We start from the raw sequence: 26396 nt of genomic DNA, 5'->3' as shown, positions 1-26396 counted from the left end.
CAATCTTATTTGCATATCCTTGCAATGGAAGATCATAGTGAACTTATAAAATTACAACAAATTCCAGCAACAATCGCTATCACTTTGAATACAGTCCGTTAAGAAGTCCATGTATCTAGGTGTGTTCCGTTGGGAGTTTTCGGTTATTTTTCCAATACGATGCCCACCCCACCCCTTTCACCCTATTTATTTATCAATAGAATAATATCATAAAAGATAGATGGAACAACGGAATTACAACTCTTAGTTAATGTCTAGTTTCAGAGGTGCTGAACAGTAAAGTATCTCCTCCACGAAGAATCCTTCGCCAAACAACCGAACAGGTTGATATTCTACTTATCGATGGTTTGCAGGGAGGCCTAAAAAGAATAAAAAAACGGATTGATCAGGTTTAGGTTTATTGATGAAATATATAGATATGTTGTCACATAGGAATGCAAATAGAATTATGTTGGAAATTATAATAAAAAATGCACCTTAATGCCTCAGTAAAAAAAAGCACAAATAGTCGTGGCTAGGAAAAGTGAAAAATAGTGGCTATGCAAAGAGAAGTATCTCCTTAAAAAACAGCGTAACACTATTTGAAATTCTCAAATCCCATTTGTTAATCCATATTGAGAAATTCCGTAAAAAAATACTTACTTTCAGTCCTGAGCACCTACGTTGGTGCAGATGGCTGAATTGAAAGATTTCCATCCTGGGCGATTGCCCACCATCGCATCACCTTGACCTAGGCAAGGTCAAATTTATGTCGACTTGCTTCATTTTGTTGACAAGGCTGCGCCGCCATGAGCCTCTGGGCCTGCCTCTGCTGCGACTCCCTGCTGCTAACGCTTGTTGCAGATTTCGTTTCCACCTCTGCGTAGAGTGATACCTTAATAAATAGCCTAAAATAAATACCTTAATAAATTGTCTTGGAGAAAATCTCAATTATTTTCCTAGGGAAACCTCAATAGAATGCTCGATCGAGTTGATTGAGAAACTCCCACTGAAATGCTTAGAATAATCCCCGAAGAAATTTCTAGAACTCCTTCCTTGCTACGACTATGTTTGATTTTTTTGTAGCAAAGTGAGTGTTGGTGTTTTCCAATGGTGAGAGATTTTTAAAGCTATATGGACTAACAGCTCTGATGGGAGCATGTCAAATAGTATAAGCCCCCCCCCCCATTTTTAAGGAAATGTCCCTTTTTGCTTCGCCCCTTTTTATAATTTTATTTTCTGGCTACGACTATGTAGGGTCTGAGACCATTGGGGAGGAGCACCTTTTTTGGTCACTTGCTGCTATAACTCAGTCAATTTTGAACCGATTGACTTGATTTTTGAGACACGATCAGATACGCACAGTATCTAAAATTCAAGTCAATCGGTTTGAAATTGACTGAGCTATAGCAACAAGTGCCCAAAATAGGTGCTCCTCCCCAAATGGTCTCAGACCCTATGCCTTTTTTATGCTGAGGCTAAAAGTTATCAAAAGCACAATTTTTTACATTTTGATGTAATACGAAGATATGATTTTTCATACAAAAAAAAGGAACGGTGTTTTGTTGCCACCGTCTTCTGAGGCTACTTTTTTAGCACTACCTGTACAAATGTACTGTTGTGACTGGCCGAATAACTAACACAACAGCTAATTGTTTTAGCACTTAACTATTTATTTTCTCTAAGTTAACAATTTGGTTTGTAGGGAAAACTGAGCACATGCTCTCGCGCGGGGAAGCTAGAATGAAACGTCAAAACAGCGCGGAGCAAGGTGTATCTGTTTATAGGTATGGACAAGGTTGTAGTAAGGTAGTAATAATAGCAAAGGTATAACAACTCTCCCTCTTTTTGAAAAAAATGGATCAATAGAATTACAAATTTAGCTTTTGGGGAGGTTTAATCGCTCGATTTGAACGCCTGAGGGGCTGTGCAGATACTACATTACCAGATCGCGGCGTCCTTGTTGCCGAAGGTCCCGGCTCTGGTTCAGGAACAGCCTCAGTTGACGCAGTAGGTTGAGCGTGCACCACCGGTCGTTCACCAGTAGTCACCTCTTCAGGCGGTTCAGTAGCGGTTGCCACCGAAGCAGGAACTGCAATCGTAGATGGTGTTCGTTCAGTGTATACCTCCTCCCTAGGGGGATTCACCAAACCTTCACGCATGTTCGCGCCAACTCCAGCAATATGGTCGATGTGGCGCTCCCAGACTCTTCCGTCGTCCAGGCGCACAGAATAGCGTAGCTTGCCGACCTTCTCGACGATCCTTCCGAATTTCCATTTGTCACGCGAGAGGAAGTCTCGCACTCGCACTCGATCTCCGTCTTGGAACACTCGTACGGTCAAGTTTTCAGCAGGTTTCGGTTCGTTTTTCGGCAGCATCAAATCCAGTCTTGAGCGGATCTGACGACCGAACATCAGCATTGACGGCGATTGGCCCGTTGACGGATGCAGCATCTTCCTGTAGGTCAGCAGTATGTTTGATAACTCCAGGTTGAACTCAGACTTCGGACACTTCAGAGCTTTCAGCTTTTGTTTAAAGGTTTGCACGTAACGCTCTGCTTGCCCGTTCGTCGATGGGTGATACGGCGCTCCCATTTTGTGTACCACACCGTTCATCCGCAGGAACTGTTGGAAAGTTTCCGACGTGAATTGAACACCATGGTCACTAATTAGAACCGATGGTATTCCGTAGGTGGCAAATATCTCCCGGCACATGTTCACCGTACTCTCCGCCGTGATTGATTTGCACACCTTTATCTCCGGCCACTTGCTGTACGCGTCGACCAGAATAAAGAAGTACGTGTCTTGAAACGGGCCCGCAAAATCTACGTGGACCCGCTGGAACGGCATCGTCGGCGTCTCCCAGCAGTGCAGTCTAGTTTTCGCAGGTTCCGGCCTGACCGATTGGCACTCGGCGCAGTTGGAAACCATGTCCTCAATGTCGTGGTCCATTCCTACCCACCAGCAGTATCCTCGGGCTAATGACTTCGTCCGGGTTGTTCCGAAATGGGTAGAGTGCAGCTCGTCCAGCACTTTCCTCCTCAGTGCCGGCGGTACGTAGACGCGTATTCCTCTTAGAAGGCAACCTTTCTGGAGTGAAAACTCGGTTTGTTCCACCCCGAAGCGATCTTTGGGATCCACTGGCTGGCCGTGCTTAATTCCTTGGATGAGGTTCCGCACCGACCGGTCCTCGGCCGTGGCCTGAGCCAGCTCCGCAGCAGTCAACGGCAACGTCTCGATCTGGTTAAGCTCGATGACGTCGGCCTCTTCAATCACGTTCTCCGGATCTGCTTGAGAAAGAGGGATCCGGGACATTGCATCCGCGTTAGCGTGGTCGGCAGACTTCCTAAAACGGATCTCGTAGTCGAACGACTGTAAGTAGGTTGCGTAATGTTGCATTCGAAGAGCTGACATCACCGGTAGTCCCTTGTGCTCTCCGAATATCTTGGATATCGCTTGGTTATCGGTGATCAGCATGAACTTCCGGCCGTACAGGAACTGGAAAAATTTCTTGACGCCGAAAATGATCGCGTATGCTTCCTTATCTACTTGCATGTAGTTTTGCTGAACTCGGTTGAGCGTCTGGGAAGCGAACTGTATCGGACGTTCCGTTCCGTCCGGCATCAGGTGACTCAGCACCGCACCTACGCCATAGGGTGACGCGTCTGTTGCAAGGATCAACGGCAAATCGGGCGAGTAGTGAGCAAGGCATTTCTCGGACTGCATCTGGTTCTTCACGCTTCTGAACGATTCCTCGCACTGCTTAGTCCACTTGAACGGCACGTCGTTCTTGAGGAGGTTGTTCAAAGGGTAGAGTACCGTACTGAGGTTTTCGAAGAACCTTCCATAATAGTTTATCAGTCCAACGAACGACCGGACTTCATCCTTGTTCTTGGGCTAAGGCATTTCCTGGATCGCAGCAACCTTCTTCCGTATCTTGTGGATACCATCTTTATCGATGAGATAGCCACAGTACTCAATTTGATCCACAAAAAACTCGCATTTGTCCTTATTCACCCGAATGCCATGCTGGTCTAGTCGCCGCAGAACTTCTTCCAAACGTCGGAGGTGTGTTGCATCATCAGGGCCCGTGACTTTGATATCGTCCAGAAATACGCTGACTCCTTCGATTCCCTGAAGAATCACTTCCATCTGGCGTTGCCAGATCGCTGGCGCCGAAGCGACGCCGTACATCAGTCGATTTGGACGATACAAGCCACGGTGAGTACTCAGGGTGAGTATCTCTCTATCCTCCGGGGCGACTTCCAGTTGCAGATAGGCCTGAACGAGGTCGATTTTTGAGAACTTCTTCCCTCCAGCCAACGACGCAAAAAGTTCATCCACGGTTGGCAGCGGATGTCTGTCCACAACCAGGTTTGGATTGACCGTTTGTTTATAGTCCCCGCAAATCCGCACACGGCCTTGGGACTTTTTCACCGGGACGATTGGAGTGGCCCAGTTGCTTTGGTTCACCTTCGTCAGCACTCCTTCCGCTTCGAGCTTGTCCAATTCGTCCTCCACCGTCTTCTGCAAGTTGAAGGGAATCTTCCTCGCCTTCAGGAACACCGGCCTGGCATTGTTCTTCAACGGTAGGCTGGCCTGGACACTGCAAATTTTCCCGATGGAGTCGTCGAACACTTTCGGGAATCTTCCCAAAACCTCCTTCAGCGCAGCAGCACGGGTTGAAGTAGCATTTGTAATCTCGTTGACCGCATCCGGATTCTGGAGTACACTGTTCCAATCGACCGGAATCGCATTTAGCCACTCGCGCCCGAGAAGTGGATGTTTGTCGGAGTCCACGACGTATAGCGGTAACGTAAGTTTTCCACTTCCGTATTCGACACTCGCATCGATTATTCCCAGTACGTCGATACTGGTACCGCAATAGCTCACAAGGTTTGTGGTGCAACCACGCATCCGCGATTCGGAAAAGTATCTGTCCCGGCACTTCGCACTCACGATACTAACCGGCGATCCAGTGTCCACTTCGAACCGAATGTTCTTTCCGTTCACTCGCATGTCCAACCAGAATCGCGCACCACCGAGTTTAGTGTCCACGGTACACACTTCCCGCACTTGTGTACTTTCGCGATCGTCGCCGTCGCCGGATTGGTGCAAATAGTTCGCTTGCGCCGCATTCGTTTTGTTCCCGGCACGGCTCGCGTCCGACCTCCCGGAGGCGGATCTCTTCATACACACTTTCGCAAGATGTCCTTTCAGTTTGCAGAACGAACACACGGTATCTTTGTGCCTGCACGTATTTGCAAAGTGCGACTTTTCCCCACAGCGAAAACAAGAAGAATCGCTTGCACTTTGTCCCACTTTAGAAAAAGACTTTCCCCCAGCGTTTATTTTGTTATGCTTTTCTTTTTTACCTTTGAATCCAGTCGATCGGTGCACGGCGTTTACCTCCTGCTTGCCGAGGTTCCCTTCGATTTCCGCACCTCCTTTCCGGGAAAGCTCCATACTCACGGCTATGTCCCGGGCATCTTGGAGTGTCAGCTGCCTCCTCTCTAGCAGCCGGCTTCGGATGTCATTCCGTTTGATACCGAAGACCAACTGGTTCCGAAGGGCCGTCTCGAGGTATGCGCCAAAGTTACAGGTGACGGCGATGCGCCGCAATGCCACCAAATACAGTCATGACTCGCTGGTTGGGGGCTTAATAGTTGGGTGACTTTTTAGTTGGGGCCCCGTTAGTTGGGCTGTCAGCCAACTAAAAAGTACCTGGATGTCATAATTCAATGTCAAACTGAAAATGACAACCAATCTGTAATTCCGAGGGGTGAGCTAATGAGTTTTTGGTTTCTTAAACTTTACTAATAATCGAAAAGAATTTCTATTTCATATTTCTTTAAAAAAAAGAATATGTACAATTACTTCGAAACAAATGCAAAACATCGGTAATCTTTATTTTGTCGATCATTGAAAGCGTTTTGTGCTTGCTTTTGGTCCGGGTGGTTTCATAAACATCTATATTTTCACTTCACCGACTAAAAACGGGTGAAAATAATTATTTCCTGCATTGGCCATATATGTATCTTGCAAAACGTATCAGTTTTGTTCTAAATGTGAAACAAATTGAAAAATTTTCCTTTTTGCTTCCAACCTAAACATGATTTAAAAAAACAATGCGCACGCCCCTTGTGCTGCTGTCACTTCACCCAACTAGCGAGTCGAATTCGTTGGTTGGGTGGAGGTTGTGGCTCAACGAGCGGGTTCCGACTGTACTCGTCGACTGTCTCATCGGGCGAAGCCGCATTCGAATCGCCTTGCCGGCGGCACTTAAAACGGAAATTTTCACTAATTTCCAACGGCTGGGGGTTGAAGAATCCTTCCAGGGCATCGACGATCTCGGCATACGTCTTCTGTCGGGGAGTGTCTGGCGCAATCTTGTCGCAGGCGATGTCGTACGTTTCCGACCCCATATGATGCAGAAGCAGGTTTTTCTGCATCGCCGGGTCGACAACTCCGTAGATGGCAAATGCATTTTCCAGCCGCTCCACCCACCGCATCCACTTCAACTTCTTCTTGTCGAAGGGATCAATGGCAAAGTTTGGTGGCGGAGCTCCAGCAGCAGCGACAGCCGCCGGCACGATTGCACCGGCAATTCCTCCTCCTGCAGCAGCACTTCGACCAGGATTTTCCGCGTTCGCCATCCTCGTCGCCAGAACTGTTGTGACTGGCCGAATAACTAACACAACAGCTAATTGTTTTAGCACTTAACTATTTATTTTCTCTAAGTTAACAATTTGGTTTGTAGGGAAAACTGAGCACATGCTCTCGCGCGGGGAAGCTAGAATGAAACGTCAAAACAGCGCGGAGCAAGGTGTATCTGTTTATAGGTATGGACAAGGTTGTAGTAAGGTAGTAATAATAGCAAAGGTATAACATGTACGAACGCAAAATTATCATTAGCAGTAGATGTAGTTCTATGTTAATAACTGTAGAAATTTTCATTGAGAAGCAGGCTTTGTCCTATTGGGGACATAACGCCAAGAATAGAGAACATTATGAAAAAGACTTGAAATTTTGGAATGCTTGCTACCTACTGAAATACGAAAAATCGGAAACTTAAAATGCTCTTATAGGCTTTGTCAGATCATATCTAAAAGATTTTTCGTCTTCTCTCCGATGGTTCGTCCAAATTAAGACAGAGTGTGCATCTTAGCATAGTGTTCTATTAGCCCCTCCATAGTTATTAGCTGAGAACTCTCTACTCCATAATTTTTGCATTCGTGTGACAGAGATAATGATTGATTATAGGGCTTGGGTGTTAGAAATGGACCCTCCTCAATGTGCCTATTGTGAACCCTTTTGAAGTGTTTACATTAATGAAATAGTTAAAATAACCTAATTTTGTGGCTCCTGGGCAATCCGTTTGCCAGGAACTGCAGTGCAGCAATGTAAAGCAATGTAATAATAACAATTATTGATGTTCTTCCGGTGAAAGTTTCCTGGAATCAGTTGATTGGGCTTTTATATTCGTTATTTTTTCCTGTGGGGGTCCACTATAGGCGCAGAGAACCCAATCCCTATATGCCTAAGAAAGTCAGCTGGAGTGGAAAGTTTAGATATGGTGATGTTGGAAAGCTGCTTCAGTTACCCTGGTGCATAAACGTTCTGTCTCGCGTTCTGTAATACTTAACAATGTTCAAATAGTCAACAGGAGGTTTCCATATTTTTCGTAGTTCGTGGCTATTCAGTTGCTACAATTCATCACTATGCGTGCGCGGCTTAGGAGTAAGGATGGTAAGGAGGCGGTTAGTAACTGTAGAAACGGCGTCAACCTCCAGGAAAAATGATTGGAAACCCATCACAAAATCTATAAAAACTCACCTTGCCATACATTCGCTCCATGATTTTTCATCTGCAGCATATATAATTTTGTGATTTCGGCTTGGGTGAAATCGGTTCTTCACAGCTCTCACACGAGTGGGCCTAGCAGTGAACCGTGTTATCGGAAAAACTTGCTCCGATCCGCTGTCATCAGAAAGCATCTACAATGTTTTTTAATTACCGTCATTAGTATTTTATTTCACTCAAACAGACTGTGTGCTTACCTTAACGAGAGAGTCGTCAGTGTCGTCGGTATACCGGAAGATGTTCCGGTAATTCGATTCCGGAACAGCTGCAGCGTTTTCGTTGTCTAACTCGCCCACCTTGTGTCTAATCAAAACAAAAATATAAACAAGACGCGGAGTGAAAAAAAAATCAAAATAATAAACGAGGGGATCGCCAAAGTAAATCGCAGTTAATATCAAAACAAGGGGCTCGCGGATGAAAAGACCCCGTTTCATTTAAAATGAAAAGACCCCGAAATTAAATCGATTTTTTTCGTACTGTTTGATCTTAGTATTTATCTTTGATTCGGGTTCCGGGTGCATAAGTGGCATTAATCGTGATGAATAAAGTTTATCGCGACTTGTAACATGATCCGATAACGATAGATCCCGCGATAAAGCGTGCATCAGATGCATTGATTGTTCTGTGTGAGAATCTTTCTCTGTAATGATTATTCAACAACTGTATTCATTATTTGTATACACTTTATTACCGATACTTCAATATTACATACAATGATTCACACTCCAGACAACAATAACAATATCTCCGCATATGACAGATACTCAATGTAAACATACACGCTAAACGTAATAGAGTAATACAATAATTTATTATGTGCATACCACAAGGTACCACATCTCGTTTTTTCTCCAGATCCGCAGCAAGGTCACTCCACGTTGTTTCGCTTATAGTCTCCTCAGTTTATGAACGTCTCGCTTCAGTTTCACATCAGAATTAGAAGTACAGTCATCCATTTGGTCATCCATCTCTGCTCGGCATTTTGGTAAATTACTTGGCCGTTACTTGTGGTTGTACCTAAAAAGAAATATTATTTTGACCCAAATATTTTCCCAAATCCCAAAACATTTTTAATACTGAGTCAAGCTAAATATTACCTTTGCTGATGAATTAATTGAATTGCTTTCCTCTTCTCAAATGTTTTCAATGACAGCTAGCATGCAAACATTGTATACTGCCCACTGATTTTTTTTTGACATGTCCTTTCATAGAAGAATCTCATACATAAGGTATGTATATTCAGATTATTATTCAGACATTTTTTTAACTAATATGTCGGAACACTGCACGAATGTTACAGTGGAAAGATTATCAATATCCATTAACTCGTTTTCGATCCAAAGTGTCCAAGTGTTATACAAACACTATTTCATTTCATGTTTTTTTTAGCGAACTTTGCTGGAACTCGTTTCTTGTTCAGAATATATTCAGAAGTTTGGCTTTACAGATTTTGTTTTCAAAATATCGAAGGGATTGATACTTTTTTTTAAATCAAATTACGATTTCGAAAAACGTCACTTGTCCAAAGCAATATTTGTAATACTAGTTTTAGCTGAATAGTAATTTGAAAACTTGAAAACATCCAGTTTTTGAATTATATTTAATATATATTGTTCACAAAACTCGCACCCGCACTAGCTGTTTGAAGGTATAGTAGAATATTAATATTCATTCTTCTTTTTCATGTTGTGATCCTATAATTATCTCAAATTCTTAATACATACATCATCGACGCAGTACCAAATCGAAGTCACGCAAAGCACATTCAAAGTTGCATGTAAATTTGAACCGGTTGCTGGTATTGCGCATCATTAAGCTACTTAAGAGCTGAAATTAGCACTAATCTAAATCGAGTTGCTATGTTTATAAGAAGGTTAAACATCAATTTTCGCACCGCCAGTCACTTCGGTTTGGTCGTTGAATAGGTCAAGGAATAGGTTTACATTCTACGATGCATATTCCCCCGCATTAACTGGTGATTCGTGCTCAATCAAACCTATTTTAACATTACAAAACCAAAAATTTGTTCCTTTGATGTCGCTCTTTCGGGTTCTGAACTGCAGGACTTATTTTAATGGTGTACCTCCAAAATATTGCAAAAGCCCCTCAACATGTTATGTTCTCACTCTAGATACCTAATGAAGCTATTTCAACAAGCTTTTTCCAAATTATTCGCATTCAATGTACCGTCAAAATTTAGAACTTTTTATCTTTAAGTAACTCTGATTTTCTACATATGCTCATCATATTGATAATGTTCGCGCCTAGCGCTTCCCAAAGAATTCATCGCAGTTACCAATGGAACAACGACAACCCGGATCAACAACGGCGTTAGCAACCGCTACGCGACAGATGGGCTCCTTGGCATATAAAAGGGGACAACCAAGCCAGAGATCGTCATTACCAACTTGGACATGAAGCGATCAAGACAGAAGCCACTAAACAGTACACCATTAGAATAAATAGTCAATAGTAGCAGTAGAAGTGTTTTGTTCCTTCCCTTTCCTGGAACTGGTCCCAGTACCAATTCTCCCAGTCCATCGTTCCGCTTATAAATCGTTGGGTTCACGGCCGAGCCCAAACAGATAATATTCTCAGTTCGTTGGATCGAACTAGAATATTCTGCATTATTGCAAAGCCCAATCATCTGTCTATTATATCACTTATTTCACATTTTTCCGATGAAATACATCCTCATTTTTTTTTTTTGTTAATGACTACAAGTCTGACGTAGTGCACACTGACCATGATTGTCTGTGTCATGATGGCCCTTACGCTTGCCTCTACGATTCATTTCTTTGTACTGAAACAATTTAAAGCACGTTTTTATTCAAATTTTCAATGAACTTATTAACACAAATATCACTTATACATGTACACGCATTTTATTGGTAAAAATCCATGAGTTTGATATATAAATTTTATTTGTACACACATACTCGTTTTCCACGCTGGATCACACATAAAATCGGAGGACCTTATATAAACTATGTGTATCTACACATGAAAAGGGTTATCTATGACAAATTGCAAAAATCTATGTGAGCGACACATGCATACAATATTTGCAGTTCATTAGCAAAAATGGCACTATATCCATAGTGTTAGACAATCATAAGTCAAAATGCCCCTCCTGACCACACCCGATACATTTTATATTCAAAGACTTCAGAAGTGATTACTCAAGAACTCACTGTATTTGAATCGCATAAACATTTAGTGGCATTCAAAAGGTTATAAAGCGCCTTTTACTCGAATTCTTTAGACTTCCAGGTAAGCCGAAAGTTTCATTTTTTTATTGTTCGATTTTTTAAAATATCCAATTCAACTAGCCATTTGACTAGCATGATACTTAACAGGATCGTGGTTAGCAACTGCTCTGAATATGTCATCTAGCTTCAACGAATGCTTTAACTGTCATTTTGACTTCCTATCTTGCAAACTACCAAGACAGTTCAATTATTCTCACACATTGATGTTAATTTTCTTGAAGTCTTGTAAGAGAGGACAAAGCATTAGTTAAATCATGTCTTCATGTTAATTTGGTTTCAAGAGCCAACCCTTTTTACGTCTCCGTAGACTTATTATACTTTACTGAGCAATGATAACTTCAATATATATCACCTGAGGTGGGTCCACAACAACCTCAGTATCTGCTCAGTTATATTCGCATTTGGAACATATTCAAATACTATTCGTTACTGTTTTTCTAGTCACGCTCAGCTTAAAGTTTAGTTTTGTCTTTCGCCTTCTCAGCTGCCACTTAATTGGTGTGAAATTTCATTTTTAATGGTTCAATTTAACTGAAAAGCCCAGATTGGAGTTCAAGAGAAATCGCTCAAGAAACTTCTAGAACGATTCCTGGCAGAAACTTTCTATGGTGACATTTGAACTGTCATTTCTTTGCAACTGCGTACTGCGATCGAAGAAAAAACGGTTTCTTGAGTGATTCAGCCAAGGAATTTCCCATGCCTCAAGATAGGCCGAGAAATTCCCTCTGATCTGCAAACAGCCCTTAAATCTGCGTTGGCTAGTAATCTGTTTCTTACGAAATTTACGACACTGTTGCGTTTTTAGTACTTTAATTTTTAATAACACAATTCGCCTTATACGGCTCTACAAAGAATCGACTATATCTGCCTTGCAGGTCTTACCGCCTTCAACGGCATTTCCACCTTCAACGGCTTTTTCCGCCTTCAACAGCTTTTCACTCTCCGACGGATCTTTCCGCCATCGACAGTTTTTCGCCTTAGTCGGCTCTTCTGCCTATAACATTTTCCGCCTTCAACGGCTTTTCTATCTGTAATCCTTTCCGCCTTTTACGGCTATTTCAAGAATGTCGCTTTCATTAGCTTTTATCGCCTTCATTGGCTTTTATCGCCTTCACTGGCTTTTAACAGCAACGGCAAAATTTGATTTCAAAATATTGTTTCACCTCTACGCCTTCCACGGCCATCCGTTTAACAAATCAATACTTCATTCATCATTCAGCATTTAAGTCTAGATTTAGGACAACAACCCTATTCAACGAGTATCAATATCACAATCAACAAAACTTAGATTTTCTTCACAGTTCTTTATTTCTTTATCTGACAATAGTGATTGTCATCGATTTGAACTAAACAATACCGATCACCATCAAAATCTCTCACAGGTTGATCATTGTCATTAGTCGAAGGTACAAATAGATTGTTTGATTCATATTGAACAGTTAGTACACAATATTTACCTTTTTGATTTCAATGTTGAAATTCATTCACAAGTCATCACCTGGAGGTCATCACCACTCTGCATGCACCACACACACACACACACACACACACACACACACACACACCACTCATCTCATTCTTTTTTCCAAAGAGAACACTTCCCGAGCCGAAATTAAACTAATTTCACATGCACTGTTCACCGTTCTCGTCGCCAATGTGAGAATCTTTCTCTGTAATGATTATTCAACAACTGTATTCATTATTTGTATACACTTTATTACCGATACTTCAATATTACATACAATGATTCACACTCCAGACAACAATAACAATATCTCCGCATATGACAGATAGGGAAGATTCAAAAATTACGTCCATCGTTTTTCGGGATTTCTAGACCCCCCCTCCCCCCTCTGTCACGCAATTTCCCTATACCCAATACACGTACTGTCACACTTTTCTAGACCCCCCCCCCCTCCCCCAAATGTTGGACGTAATTATTGAACGTTCCCATACTCAATGTAAACATACACGCTAAACGTAATAGAGTAATACAATAATTTATTATGTGCATACCACAAGGTTCTGTGATGCGGGCACAGTGCGAGGGTGTCGCATCATGCTACCGCATGAGCAACGGCTACCTTTGATTGTTCGTATCGTGTGTCATTTATCGTTAGAAGTGATTTTCTTCCATCCTTGGAATCACCCTTAGAGGCCGTTCATAAACCACGTAGACTTTTTGGGGGGAGGGGGGTGTCTGGCCAAAGTCTACGCTCCATACACATTTCATTTTTTTTTTGTATGGACAAAAGTCGACGAGGGGGGAGGGGGGGTCTGAGATTGCTAAATTTTGGTCTACGTGGTTTATGAACAGCCCCTTATATGTGTTAGTAAAGGCAATCATCGTACAGATGGAATTAGCACATATTATAACTCTGCGGAGATAGTGATTAAAAGGAAAAGCTTTTGTCAAGAAACATTAGGGGTATTCACTTAACAGCGTAAGCTGATTAAACTGATTAAACGTCGCGATCAATAAGGCAATATTTGATTATTTTATTCGCCAAATTATGAAACATTATAAATTAAGCAGAAAATCGTGGCTTACGCATCAATTTAATCTGAGTACCTCTATTGTGGAAGTAATTTGTTTGTCGGAAGTCAACTAAAAAAATAGGACACGAAGTTTATAGACCCTTTTTTTATTCTAATTTTATTATTAACGAAACAGATAAGCTTACATCATCAGATATAACTGTTTAATGTTTTGAAATTCATTGTTATACCTTCATGAACTATATTCATGGCACTTTTCCGACAGTATTTCTCTACTTTGAAACTAATCTAACTCGCAAGTACTTAACGGACGTCCACATATGTAATTACTTCAACGAAGTTTGAACCACTTCACAGCGGTACTGGCTGAATCCGTAGAAAACATAAAACTGGGTACGCTTTAACGATTCCATCGTTTCTTCGTTAACGGCCAGCGTGACCTGAACTTTCCACTTGTCCAACTTGCAACCGATCAGATTCCAGAGGTATGATCCATGCATCAAGTTGGCCTTGCGCAAACGTTGTATAACTTTCCATTTCCTGTTGCCAGGGTAACGCTTCCACGGCAAAACCAATTGCAGCACATTTTTGACGACAAATTTACTGCTCCATGGTTCAATGAGAATTCGAGCCTGGCGCCAGAACGGTTCCTTCGACAGCTTTTCCACCGTCGAAATCATCCACGATGTAGAGTACGCGTTCGCTCCCAGGAACCAGAGTGTGTCCAGATGGAATCCGTTCCGCTTGAATTGTGGATGTGGCTTTTCGATCGGCAAACTGTCCATTGCCGTCATGATAGCGTTCATCAAACGAGCACGGTACGGTCGAGGGCAGAATATACCAACACGTAGGTTGGTAACTGGAGGGTCATCATCGGATAGTATCCAGTAGTCCGGAACATGAGATGATGACTTAGAATCACTTTCTTCACATGTGCCCTAGAAGAGAAATACACCATGAAAACAAAAATAGTTATCTTAAAGTAGAAATTCATCAGAGTGATCATATATCTATGTCATTTGGCTATGTGATGGCACTGGTTGTACTTGTCTTTGTGTTAAGACACTGATCTGACTGAATTTCAATGCTCATATGAGAAAAAAAAACGTGCCAGGCGTGAATGGGCTGTAAAATGGTGAGTCGGAAACATGGAGTGTCCAGCATAGCTCTGGTCCTCACAAGTTCCTACCGCATGCTTCCAGGGGACAATCGATGACAAAGACCGCCGGCTATGAGTCGTATGCTTAGCTGGTAGAGCAGCCTGGGCACTGTTGTCCTTCTGACTTCAGCTAGATTGAGGAGGTATGTTCCGAGCGTCTGTTCACCAAGTAGGTGCGACTTAAACAGCGTCTGTACTGGCATCCAGCGGCTGAATATGAAATGCTCCTCCACTGAAAGCTATACATACCTATAATGGCAGCCCCATTACGGTGGATAGGAGACATTAGTCCAACATCCTACTGTCTCCGAAACTCTACAAACCGTTTAAGAAACCAACAGAGAAAGATCATGGCAACACCTAACGACAACGATCACGCTCTACAGGATGTACCAACAGACGCACTCAGCATTAAATATAAACAGTTACGTCACTGGGGTCTCCAGTTAGCCTAGTGGTTAAGGCTATGGATCGCCAATCCGGAGACGGCGGGTTCGATTCCCGTTCTAGTCGGGAAAATTTTCTCGACTCCCTGGGCATAGTGTATCATTGTACTTGCCTCACAATATACAAATTCATGCAATGGCAGGCAAAGGAAGCCCTTCAATTAATAACTGTGGAAATGCTCAAAGAACACTAAGTTGAAGCGAGAGGTAGGCCAAGTCCCAGTGCGGACGTCGAGCCAGAAAGAAGAAGAAGAAGAAGTTACGTCACTATGTATTTGAGGGATGGTGTCGCCAATATGGCCTTTCGGTAAACCCGAGTAAAACATCTATTGTTCTTTTCACGGAAAAGCGAAACCGTAATGGTGTTCGACCTTTGCGTCTCTTTGATTCTGAATTCGATGTGACTAAACAGGTGAGGTACGTTGGAGTTATTCTTGATTCCTGGACTCCTCACATTGAGTTCAGAACCAAGAAAGCCTATATGGCCTTCGGGCGATGCCGGCGAACTTTCGGTAAAATTTGGGGTTCTTCTTCTTTATGGCTCTACGTCCCAACTGGGACTTAGACGCCGTCTCCGGATTGGCGATCCATAGCCTTAATCACTAGGCTAACTGGAGACCCCTTTAAACTTGGGGTCTAAAACCCGAATACATATATCAAATGGATTTACACAACCGTTGTTCAGCCAATATTGGCCTATGGATGTCTTGTGTGGTGACAAAAGGGCGAAGTGAGAATAATCCAATCCAAATTAGGCCATCTCCAAAGGATGTGCTTAATGGCGATGCGATGTCTGGAGCGTTCTCTTCAACTCCCACGGCAGCGCTCGAAGTTCTCTTTGACGTTGTCCCACTACAAATTCATCTTAAACAAGAAGCACTTCCTTGCGCTTACCGCCTATCGGTACTAGGTTTACTAGAGGAAACCCCTGTGGACCGTAGATCAACACACACTTCGTTGTTTCCACTATTGGTGAATTGGGACAAAGTGATCCTTGCTCCAAGTGATCTCACAACTGCTTGTAATTTTCCATATAGAAAATTTTTCACGAAATTTCCATCTCGGGATGAGTGCACATCTGGATATCTGGAGAGAAGTATTTCAGACGGCATCGTATGTTACACTGATGGCTCCCTTCTCGAAGGTCCAGCAGGTGCTGGTGTCCACTCTCGTGAGCTCTACATCAGTCTTACTCACTTGATGGACACTGCATCGTTTTCAGGCTGAGATCTTTGTGCGGAGTGCAATCAGCACTTCAGCAGCACGTAATGGGCAAAGTCATATACTTCTGTTCAGATAGGCAGGCAGTGCTATTAAAGCACTTGCTTCGGCCAACTCTAGACTAAAGTTAGTTACCACATGTCCAACTTAAATCGAGGAGCTGAGTTCCGCAAATGCTGTTCACTTTGTATGGGTACCAGGCCATTTTTCCATCGGTGGAAATGAAATGGCTGATGAGTTAATTCGCTCTGGATCATAACATGACTTCATTGGTCCAGCTTGGGTTCATTCAAATATTACGTAACGCCGTAACGTCTAAAATTTGACAATTTTAGACCCCCTCCCTCCCCCGCATAACAACTTTTGTATGGGATATTTTGAAATTTTGAATGAAGCGTAACACAGCGCTAGCCCCCCTCCCTCCCCCATTAGTGTTACGTAATATTTGAACGAACCCCTATTCCGATATCGAAGTGTTGGGTAAAGCTTTATATTGACACCTGAACTGTCACTCAGCACAAACAATATTGGAATAGTTTGGAGTCATGTCATCAAACAAAATTGTATTGTGGCGAAGTATCGAACAAATCTGTCTAAGCAGGATTACAGCATGCTAGTCAAAGCATTGACTGGCCACTGCCGACTCAGCTATCACTGGCGAATATTCAGCAAGCTGATTCATTTGTATGTGAGAGCTGTGAATCCGATTATGGAACTTCGTATCGTTTGATATGTAACTATCCAGTTTTTGGCATAAGGTCGTTTGGCATAAGGTCGGGAATCGCAGTAGACTTTGCCGTGGTCGGTTGTGTTTTGTTTTGCTCGTCAAGTTTTTTTTCGAGCTCCTGTACTTTGGTTTCGCGTAGTGGATAATGATTTGGCGGTGCTATGCCACCCGGGTTGTTCACAAAATAGAAACGAAATTCCGTCGGGTGTTTGTTCCGAAACCAATTGTTGCAACGTTCGGTACCGTGTACCATTCCTGTGTGTGCGAAACCGCTTGACCTTCCTGAATAATCGTGTCGCGTTAAAAAGTGAAGAATAAAATTGGGTTTTTAAATTAAGAAAAATTCAATGATTTTTTATTTTTAAATAAAAGAGCACCTTTTTCTGAGCCGCTATGATTTTTTTCAGATTTTTAGAACTTTATTTTGGTAACTTTCATCAATTTCAAAGAGATTTTTTGAAATCACCTTTTGACAGCTGGGCAACTGCTTGACAGCTCCGCTCAGTACAAAATGCGACGAGGGGTGATTCGACAAATCGCACCCATACAAATTTCAAATTGATTTTTAAATAGGTTCCCGGGCACCAAAATTGATGAAAATTTGGATTTCGGCTCAGTTTGGCATGCAGATTCAGAATATGGAATTATCTCAACACCACTAAAGAAGCCAATTGTCCAATAAACACGCTGCGTTGTCGAAACGTCCTAGCTGGGTAGTGAAAATTCAATGAACAGTGAATGCTTTTGGGTGTTAGGTACAACAGTCAGATAGTCCACATGTCACAAAGGCTATTCTGCAGTTTTTGATTTTCGCGAAGAGGAGTGGCAATAACGAGGAAAGTGTTTTCGTAGTCTGTGTTTGTGTTCTTGAGTTCCGGCGCTCTTCAGGGCAATGCGGCATTTTTTTGGTAATATGTTGGAATTCGTATCCGTGGAATGACCGGTTCCGATCATGAAATTTGGTGTAGTTAGTGTCACTATCACCCTAAATTATTGCCAAGTGTGCTTCGCAAGCACTGCTTGCCTGTAAATGTCAAAATTTGAAATCAAATAAGTGCCTACTGTGATGCGGAGAAGAAAATGGCAACAGTGAACTTGTAAGGGGTGATACTCACATCGTAAGTACTGTGTAAAAAGATAGGCCAAGAAACGGTCAAGAAACGATTTTCTGTCGAAATTTCTTGAGCGGTACTCAGCTGAAACGGAAAAATCGACGAATTTGATGATCAATGATGATGGTGACAAGGGTGGTGATGATTGTGTCGATCAAGCCAGCTGTCAATTTTTCTTTTGGGAAAAATAGCCTGACCAATTATTCCGCAAGGAAAAGTGACGTTTCTCGCGCTGTTCGGATTTTGTGCGAAGTGCGAGATGTAAACAACATAGAGCGGCTGCTGCTGGTGTGAATTTAGATGATGTTTCCGCCGGATTCTAATGCCTACATTTCTATGGAACCATCACCGGAACACTGCGGTTAGCTGTTGCTAGAATGGACCACTGGATGAGACGCCGGAACTTGTTACAAATCATACAAATTGAGTGTGGGGAGCAACTATTTTCAAAATGAAGTGGTGTTGATTAGTGATTAGTACGGGAATTCCTCCGGGAGCTCTTTCTGGCAAACCTCCAAGAGTTCCTCCGGAGTTTCTTTCTGGGATTCTTCCTGATTTTTTTTTCCGGAAGCTGTTGTGAATTCTTAGCAATTCCTTCAAATATTTCCAGCAGTTTTGGAATTCGCCTAAAAGTTCTTTCTGAGATTTCGTCCTAATTTTTCTTCTAGGATTTCAAAACCAGTATTTGAGTTTGTGATTTTTCCAAGATTTCTATCTGTGATTCCCCAAAAAAAACTCAGGGAATTCCTCCTGAAATTCCATTTCACCACGAATTCTTCAGAGGATTCCATCAGGGATTCCTCCAGAGATTCTTCCAGGAATTCCTCCAGAAATTCCTCCAGGAATTCCTCCAGGGATTCCTCCAGGAATACCTCCAGGGATTCCTCCAGGAATTCATCCGAGGATTGCACCAGTAATTCCTCAAAAAAAATCATCCTAGAATTCCTCCGGGCATTCTTTCAGGAATGCCTCCGGAGATTCTTTCTGGAATTCCTCCACGAACTCCTCCAGAGATTGCTTCAGGAATTCCTCCAGGGATTCCACCAGGAATTCCTCCAGGGATTCTTCCAAGAATTTCTCCAGGGATTCCTCCAGGGGTTCCTCCGGGAATTCCTCCAGGAATTCATCCATAGATTCCTACAGGAATTCCTCTGAAAATTCTTCTAAGAATTCCTCTGGGTATTCTTATAATAATTTCTCCTAAGATTCCTCCGGGCATTCTTCCAAGAATTCCTCCGGGGAATTCCTCGGGGATTCCTACTGAAATTCCTTCAGAGATATCTCCAGGAATTCCTTTCGGGGATTCCTGTAGAAGTTCCCATGTGGGTTTCTCCAGGAATTCCTTCGGAGATTCCTCCAGGAATTCCTTCGGGGATTCCTCCAGGAATTCCTTCGTGACTCCTCCAGGAATTCCTTCGGGGATTTCTCCAGGAATTCCATCGGTGATTCCTCCAGGAATTCCTTCGGGGATTCCTCCAGGAATTCCTTCGGGGATTCCTCCAGGAATTCCTTCGGGGATTCCTCCAGGAATTCCTTCCGGGATTCCTCCAGGAATTCCTTCCGGGATTCCTCCAGGAATTACTTCGGGGATTCCTCCAGGAATTCCTTCGGGGATTCCTCCAGGAATTCCTTCGGGGATTCCTCCAGGAATTCCTTCGGGGATTCCTCCAGGAATTCCTTCGGAGATTCCTCCAGGAATTCCTTCGGGGGTTCCTTCAGGAATTCCTTCGGGGATTCCTCCGGGAATTCGTTTAGGAATTCCTCCAGGAATTCTTCCAGCAATTCCTCCTGGAATTAATCCAGCAATTCCTCCAGGAATTCATCCAGGAATTCCTCTAGGAATTCTTCCAGGAGTTCCTCCAGGAATTCTTTCAGGAGTTCCTCCAGGAATTCTTCCAGGAGTTTCTCCAGAAATTCTTCCAGGAATTCCTCCAGGAATTCTTCCCGGAGTTCCTCCAGGAATTCTTCCAGGAATTCTTCCAAGAATTCCTCCAGGAGTTCTTCCAGGAATTTCTCCAGGAATTCCCTCGGAGATTCCTCCAGGAATTCCCTCGGAGATTCCTCCAGGAATTCCTTCGGGGGTTCCTTCAGGAATTCCTTCGGGGATTCTTCCAGGAATTCCTCCAGGAATTCTTCCAGGAATTCCTCCAGGAATTCTTCCAGGAATTCCTCCAGGAATTCTTCCAGGAATTCCTCCAGGAATTCCTTCGGGGGATCCTTCAGGAATTCCTTCGGGGGTTCCTTCAGGAATTCCTTCGGGGGTTCCTTCAGGAATTCCTTCGGAGATTCCTCCAGGAATTCCTCCAGGAATTCTTCCAGGAATTCTTCCAGGAATTCCTCCAGGAATTCTTCCAGGAATTCCTCCAGGAATTCTTCCAGGAATTCCTCCAGGAATTCTTCCAGGAATTCCTCCAGGAATTCTTCCAGGAATTCCTCCAGGAATTCTTCCAGGAATTCTTCCAGGAATTCCTCCAGGAATTCTTCCAGGAATTCCTCCAGGAATTCTTCCAGGAATTCCTCCAGGAATTCTTCCAGGAATTCCTCCAGGAATTCTTCCAGGAATTCTTCCAGGAATTCCTCCAGGAATTCTTCCAGGAATTCCTCCAGGAATTCTTCCAGGAATTCCTCCAGGAATTCTTCCAGGAATTCCTCCAGGAATTCTTCCAGGAATTCCTCCAGGAATTCTTCCAGGAATTCCTCCAGGAATTCTTCCAGGAATTCCTCCAGGAATTCTTCCAGGAATTCCTCCAGGAATTCTTCCAGGAATTCCTCCAGGAATTCTTCCAGGAATTCCTCCAGGAATTCTTCCAGGAATTCCTCCAGGAATTCTTCCAGGAATTCCTCCAGGAATTCTTCCAGGAATTCCTCCAGGAATTCTTCCAGGAATTCCTCCAGGAATTCTTCCAGGAATTCCTCCAGGAATTCTTCCAGGAATTCCTCCAGGAATTCTTCCAGGAATTCCTCCAGGAATTCTTCCAGGAATTCTTCCAGGAATTCTTCCAGGAATTCCTCCAGGAATTCTTCCAGGAATTCCTCCAGGAATTCTTCCAGGAATTCCTCCAGGATATCTTCCAGGAATTCCTCCAGGAATTCATCCAGGAATTCCTCCTGGAATTCTTCCAGGAATTCCTCCAGGAATTCTTCCAGGAATTCCTCCAGAAATTCTTCCAGGAATTCCTCCAGGAATTCTTCCAGGAATTCCTCCAGGAATTCTTCCAGGAATTCCTCCAGGAATTCTTCCAGGAATTCCTCCAGGAATTCTTCCAGGAATTCCTCCAGGAATTCTTCCAGGAATTCCTCCAGGAATTCTTCCAGGAATTCCTCCAGGAATTCTTCCAGGAATTCCTCCAGGAATTCTTCCAGGAATTCCTCCAGGAATTCTTCCAGGAATTCCTCCAGGAATTCTTCCAGGAATTCCTCCAGGAATTCTTCCAGGAATTCCTCCAGGAATTCTTCCAGGAATTCCTCCAGGAATTCTTCCAGGAATTCTTCCAGGAATTCCTCCAGGAATTCTTCCAGGAATTCCTCCAGGAATTCTTCCAGGAATTCCTCCAGGATATCTTCCAGGAATTCCTCCAGGAATTCATCCAGGAATTCCTCCAGGAATTCTTCCAGGAATTCCTCCTGGAATTCTTCCAGGAATTCCTCCTGGAATTCTTCCAGGAATTCCTCCTGGAATTCTTCCAGGAATTCCTCCTGGAATTCTTCCAGGAATTCCTCCAGAAATTCTTCCAGGAATTCCTCCAGGAATTCTTCCAGGAATTCCTCCAAGAATTCTTCCAGGAATTCCTCCAGGAATTCTTCCAGGAATTCCTCCAGGAATTCTTCCAGGAATCCCTCCAGGAATTCTTCCAGGAATCCCTCCAGGAATTCTTCCAGGAATTCCTCCAGGAATTCCTTCGGGAATTTCTCCAGGAATTCCTTCGGGGATTCCTCCAGGAATTCCTTCGAGGATTCCTCCAGGAATTTCTCCAGGGATTCCTCCGGGAATTCGTTCAGGAATTCATCCAGGAATTCTTCCAGCAATTCCTCCAGGAATTCATCCAGCAATTCCTCCAGGAATTCATCCAGGAATTCCTCAAGGAATTCTTCTAGGAATTCTTTCAGGAGTTCCTCCATGATTTTTTCCAGGAATTCTTCCAGGAATTCTTCCAGAAATCCCTACAGGAATTCCTCCAGGAATTCCTTCGGGGATTCCTCCAGAAATTCCTTCGGAGATTCCTCCAGGAATTCCTTCGGGGTTTCCTTCAGGAATTCCTTTCAGGAATTCATCCAGGAATTCTTCCAGCAATTCCTCCAGGAATTTATCCAGCAATTCCTCCAGGAATTCCTCAAGGAATTCTTCCAGGAGTTCCTCCAGGAATTCTTTCAGGAATTCCTCCGGGGATTCCTCCAGGTATTTCTCCGGGGATTCTTCCAGGAATTCCACCGGAGATTCCTCCGGGGTTTCTTCCAGAGATTTATCTATAGAAACCTTCTAGGATTCCTCCAGGACTTCTTCCGGGGATTCCTTCAGAAATTCTTTCGGGGATGCCTTCAGAAATTTTTCCAGGATCCCTTCGGAGTTTCCTCCGAAAATTGCACCAGAGATTCTTCCGGGAATTCCATCGGAGATTCCTCCGGGGTTTCCTCCAGGAATTCCTCCGGAGACTCCTCCAGGAATTTCTTCGAGTATTCCCCCAGGATTTCCTTTAGAGATTTCTCAACGAATTTCTCAAAATCCAATTTCTTCGGAGATTCGTCCAGGAATCTTCGGGTATTCCTCCAGGAATTCCTTTCGGGATTTCTCACCGAATTTCTTTGGAGACGCCTCAAATAATTCTTCCGTTGTTCAGGGAATTCCATCGGAAGTATCTCAAGTAATTTCTTCTGGGAATCCTCCAGAAATTCCTTCTGCGAATCCTCCAGGAATTCCTGCGGGGATTGTTCCAGAAATTCCTTCGGGGATTCTTCCAGAAATCTCTTCCAGGATGTTTTCTGGAATTCCTTTTGGGATTTCTGCAGAAATCGCTTCTGGGATTTCTCCAGAAATTGCTTCTGGCGTTTTAAAGAAATTTCTTTCTGGATTTCTTTAGGTACTCCTTTCGGGATTTCTTCAGAAATTTCTTCAAGGATTTCCATCGGTGAATTTTACAAATAGTTTGGAATGCCAGGATGACATACTGGAAAAATTCCACGCAGAAATCATGGAGGAATATCAGGCAGAAGTCTTGGTAGAATTCAGGCCAGGATTAAGGATTGTGGGGGTCCGGGGCCAGAGCGGATGTGGAGGCCCGGATGTGGGGCCCGGCCCCCTTAGATCCAGCCCTGAGGAATCCCAAGAGAAATACCAGAATAAACTCCTGAAGGAATTGATAGATGATTCCCTTGATGAATTTCTGGAGAATTCCCTGGAAAACTTCCCGAGAGAATCCCATTAAGGATTCTTTAAGGAATCTCTGGAGGAATTATCCTGGAAAAATCCTTGGAGGTATTCCCTTGAGAATCCCCGGAGAAATTCCTAAGGAATCCCTGGAGGAATTCCGGGAGGAATCCCTTGAGGACTTCCTGAAAGAATCCCATGAGGGATTTCTTATGGAATACCTGGAGGAATCTCTTGAAGAATCCCTAGAGGAATTCCTTGACAAATCCGTGGAAGAATTAAGGGAGGATTCCCTGGAGAAATTCCGGAAGGAATATCTGGAAGACTTCCTCGAGGAATTCCATGAGGGATTTCTTCAGGAATTCCTGGAGAAATCTCTAGAGGAATTCCTGAAGAAATCCCTAGAGGAATTCCTGGAGAAATCCCAAAAGAAATTCCTGGAGAAATCTCTAGAGGAATTCCTGGAGAAATCCGTAGAGGAATTCCTGGAGAAATCTCTAAAAGAATTCCTGGAGAAATCCCTAGAAGAATTCCTAGAGAAATCTCTAAAGGAAATCCTGGAAAAATCCCTGGAGGAATACTTGGAGGAATTCTTGGAAGAATCTCTGGAGGAATTCCGGGAGGAATCCTGGGGGAAATCCCTGGAGGAATTCCTGGAGAAATTTCTGGAGGAACTCCTGGAGGAATCTCTGGAGGAATTCCTGGAGAAATTCCCGAAAGAATTCCTGGTGAAATTCCCGAATGAATTCATGGAGGAATTACTTGAAGGAATCCCCGAAAAAATTCTTGGGAGAAACCCTGTAGGAATTCATGGAGGGATCCCTGGAGGAATTCTCGAAGGAATTTCTGGAGAAATTACCGGAAGAAATCGTGGTGAAATTCCTGAAGGAATTCATGGAGGAACTACCTAAGGAATCCTTGGAGGAATCCCTGGAGGAATTCCTGGAGGAATCCCTGGAGGAATTCCTGGAGGAATCCCTGGAGGAATTCCTGGAGGAATCCCTGGAGGAATTCCTGGAGGAATCCCTGGAGGAATCCCTGGGAGAATCCCTGAAGGAATTCCTGAAGGAATCCCAGGAGGAATTCCTGGAAGAATTCCTGGAGGAATTCCTGGAAGAATTCCTGGAGGAATTCCTGGAAGAATTCCTGGAGGAATTCCTGGAAGAATTCCTGGAAGAATTCCTGGAAGAATTCCTGGAGGAATTCCTGGAAGAACTCATGGAGGAATTCCTGGAAGAATTCCTGGAAGAATTCCTGGAGGAATTCCTGGAAGAATTCCTGGAGGCATTCCTGGAAGAATTCCTGGAGGAATTCCTGGAAGAATTCCTGGAGGAATTCCTGGAAGAATTCCTGGAGGAATTCCTGGAAGAATTCCTGGAGGAATTCCTGGAAGAATTCTTGGAGGAATTCATGGAGGAATTCCTGGAAGAATTCCTGGAGGAATTCCTGGAAGAATTCCTGGAGGAATTCCTGGAAGAATTCCTGGAGGAATTCCTGGAAGAATTCCTGGAGGAATTCCTGGAAGAATTCCTGGAGGAATTCCTGGAAGAATTCCTGCAGGAATTCCTGGAAGCATTCCTGGAAGAATTCCTGGAAGCATTCCTGGAAGAATTCCTGGAAGCATTCCTGGAAGAATTCCTGGAAGAATTCCTGGAAGAATTCCTGGAAGAATTCCTGGAAGAATTCCTGGAAGAATTCCTGGAGGAATTCCTGGAAGAATTCCTGGAGGAATTCCTGGAAGAATTCCTGGAGGAATTCCAGGAAGAATTCTTGGAGGAATTCCTGGAAGAATTCCTGGAGGAATTCCTGGAAGAATTCCTGGAGGAATTCCTGGAAGAATTCCTGGAGGAATTCCTGGAAGAATTCCTGGAGGAATTCCTGGAAGAATTCCTGGAGGAATTCCTGGAAGAATTCCTGGAGGAATTCCTGGAAGAATTCCTGGAGGAATTCCTGGAAGGATTCCTGGAGGAATTCCTGGAAGAATTCCTGGAGGAATTCCTGGAAGAATTCTTGGAGGAATTCCTGGAAGAATTCCTGGAAGAATTCCTGGAGGTATTCCTGGAGGAATCCCTGGAAGAATTCCTGGAGGAATTCCTGGAAAAATTCCTGGAGGAATCCCCGGAGGAATTCCTGGAGGAATCCCCGGAGGAATTCCTGGAGGAATCCCCGGAGGAATTCCTGGAGGAATCCCCGGAGGAATTCCTGGAGGAATCCCCGGAGGAATTCCTGGAGGAATTCCTGGAGGAATCCCCGGAGGAATTCCTGGAGGAATCCCCGGAGGAATTCCTGGAGGAATCCCCGGAGGAATTCCTGGAGGAATCCCCGGAGGAATTCCTGGAGGAATCCCCGGAGGAATTCCTGGAGGAATCCCCGGAGGAATTCCTGGAGGAATCCCCGGAGGAATTCCTGGAGGAATCCCCGGAGGAATTCCTGGAGGAATCCCCGGAGGAATTCCTGGAGGAATCCCCGGAGGAATTCCTGGAGGAATCCCCGGAGGAATTCCTGGAGGAATCCCCGGAGGAATTCCTGGAGGAATCCCCGGAGGAATTCCTGGAGGAATCCCCGGAGGAATTCCTGGAGGAATCCCCGGAGGAATTCCTGGAGGAATCCCCGGAGGAATTCCTGGAGGAATCCCCGGAGGAATTCCTGGAGGAATCCCCGGAGGAATTCCTGGAGGAATCCCCGGAGGAATTCCTGGAGGAATCCCCGGAGGAATTCCTGGAGGAATCCCCGGAGGAATTCCTGGAGGAATCCCCG

The 26396-nt window shown here is 43.9% G+C and overlaps 2 protein-coding genes across 2 annotated transcripts in view; both read right to left on the bottom strand.

Moving 5' to 3' along the window:
* Positions 1–332: 332 nt before the first annotated feature.
* Positions 333–6634, bottom strand: LOC115253873 (uncharacterized protein K02A2.6-like). The gene is made up of 4 exons (XM_062855651.1): positions 6188–6634; positions 3903–5537; positions 1920–3767; positions 333–359 (listed from the first exon to the last, which is right to left on the bottom strand). The coding sequence occupies exons 1-4, from the start codon at positions 6632–6634 to the stop codon at positions 333–335; spliced, it is 3957 nt and encodes a 1318-aa protein (XP_062711635.1).
* Positions 6635–13734: 7100 nt separating this feature from the next.
* LOC115260626 (uncharacterized) overlaps positions 13735–26396 on the bottom strand; it is a 48107-nt gene continuing 35445 nt past the window's right edge. The window contains exon 3 of the mRNA XM_062845539.1: positions 13735–14550. Within this exon, the coding sequence (XP_062701523.1) occupies positions 13939–14550 (612 nt within the window). The 3' untranslated portion in view covers positions 13735–13938. The remainder of the gene's footprint in view (positions 14551–26396) is intronic.

This window comes from Aedes albopictus, chromosome 1 (assembly GCF_035046485.1).
Source record: "Aedes albopictus strain Foshan chromosome 1, AalbF5, whole genome shotgun sequence".
Classification (NCBI taxonomy): domain Eukaryota; kingdom Metazoa; phylum Arthropoda; class Insecta; order Diptera; family Culicidae; genus Aedes; species Aedes albopictus.
Note: the sequence above shows the minus strand (reverse complement) of the source record. Positions and strands in the feature narration are given on the sequence as shown.

What these genes read in the sequence shown, in the direction of transcription:
- LOC115253873 (XM_062855651.1), bottom strand. Translation starts at nt 6,634, where the DNA reads ATGGCGAACGCGGAAAATCCTGGTCGAAGTGCTGCTGCAGGAGGAGGA. An exon ending in AGTACAGTCGGAACCCGCTC is followed by an intron (nt 5,538 to 6,187) that starts GTTGAGCCACAA and finishes CTTCGGAACCAG; the next exon opens with TTGGTCTTCGGTATCAAACG. An exon ending in TCCACAAGATACGGAAGAAG is followed by an intron (nt 3,768 to 3,902) that starts GTTGCTGCGATC and finishes AACCTCCTCAAG; the next exon opens with AACGACGTGCCGTTCAAGTG.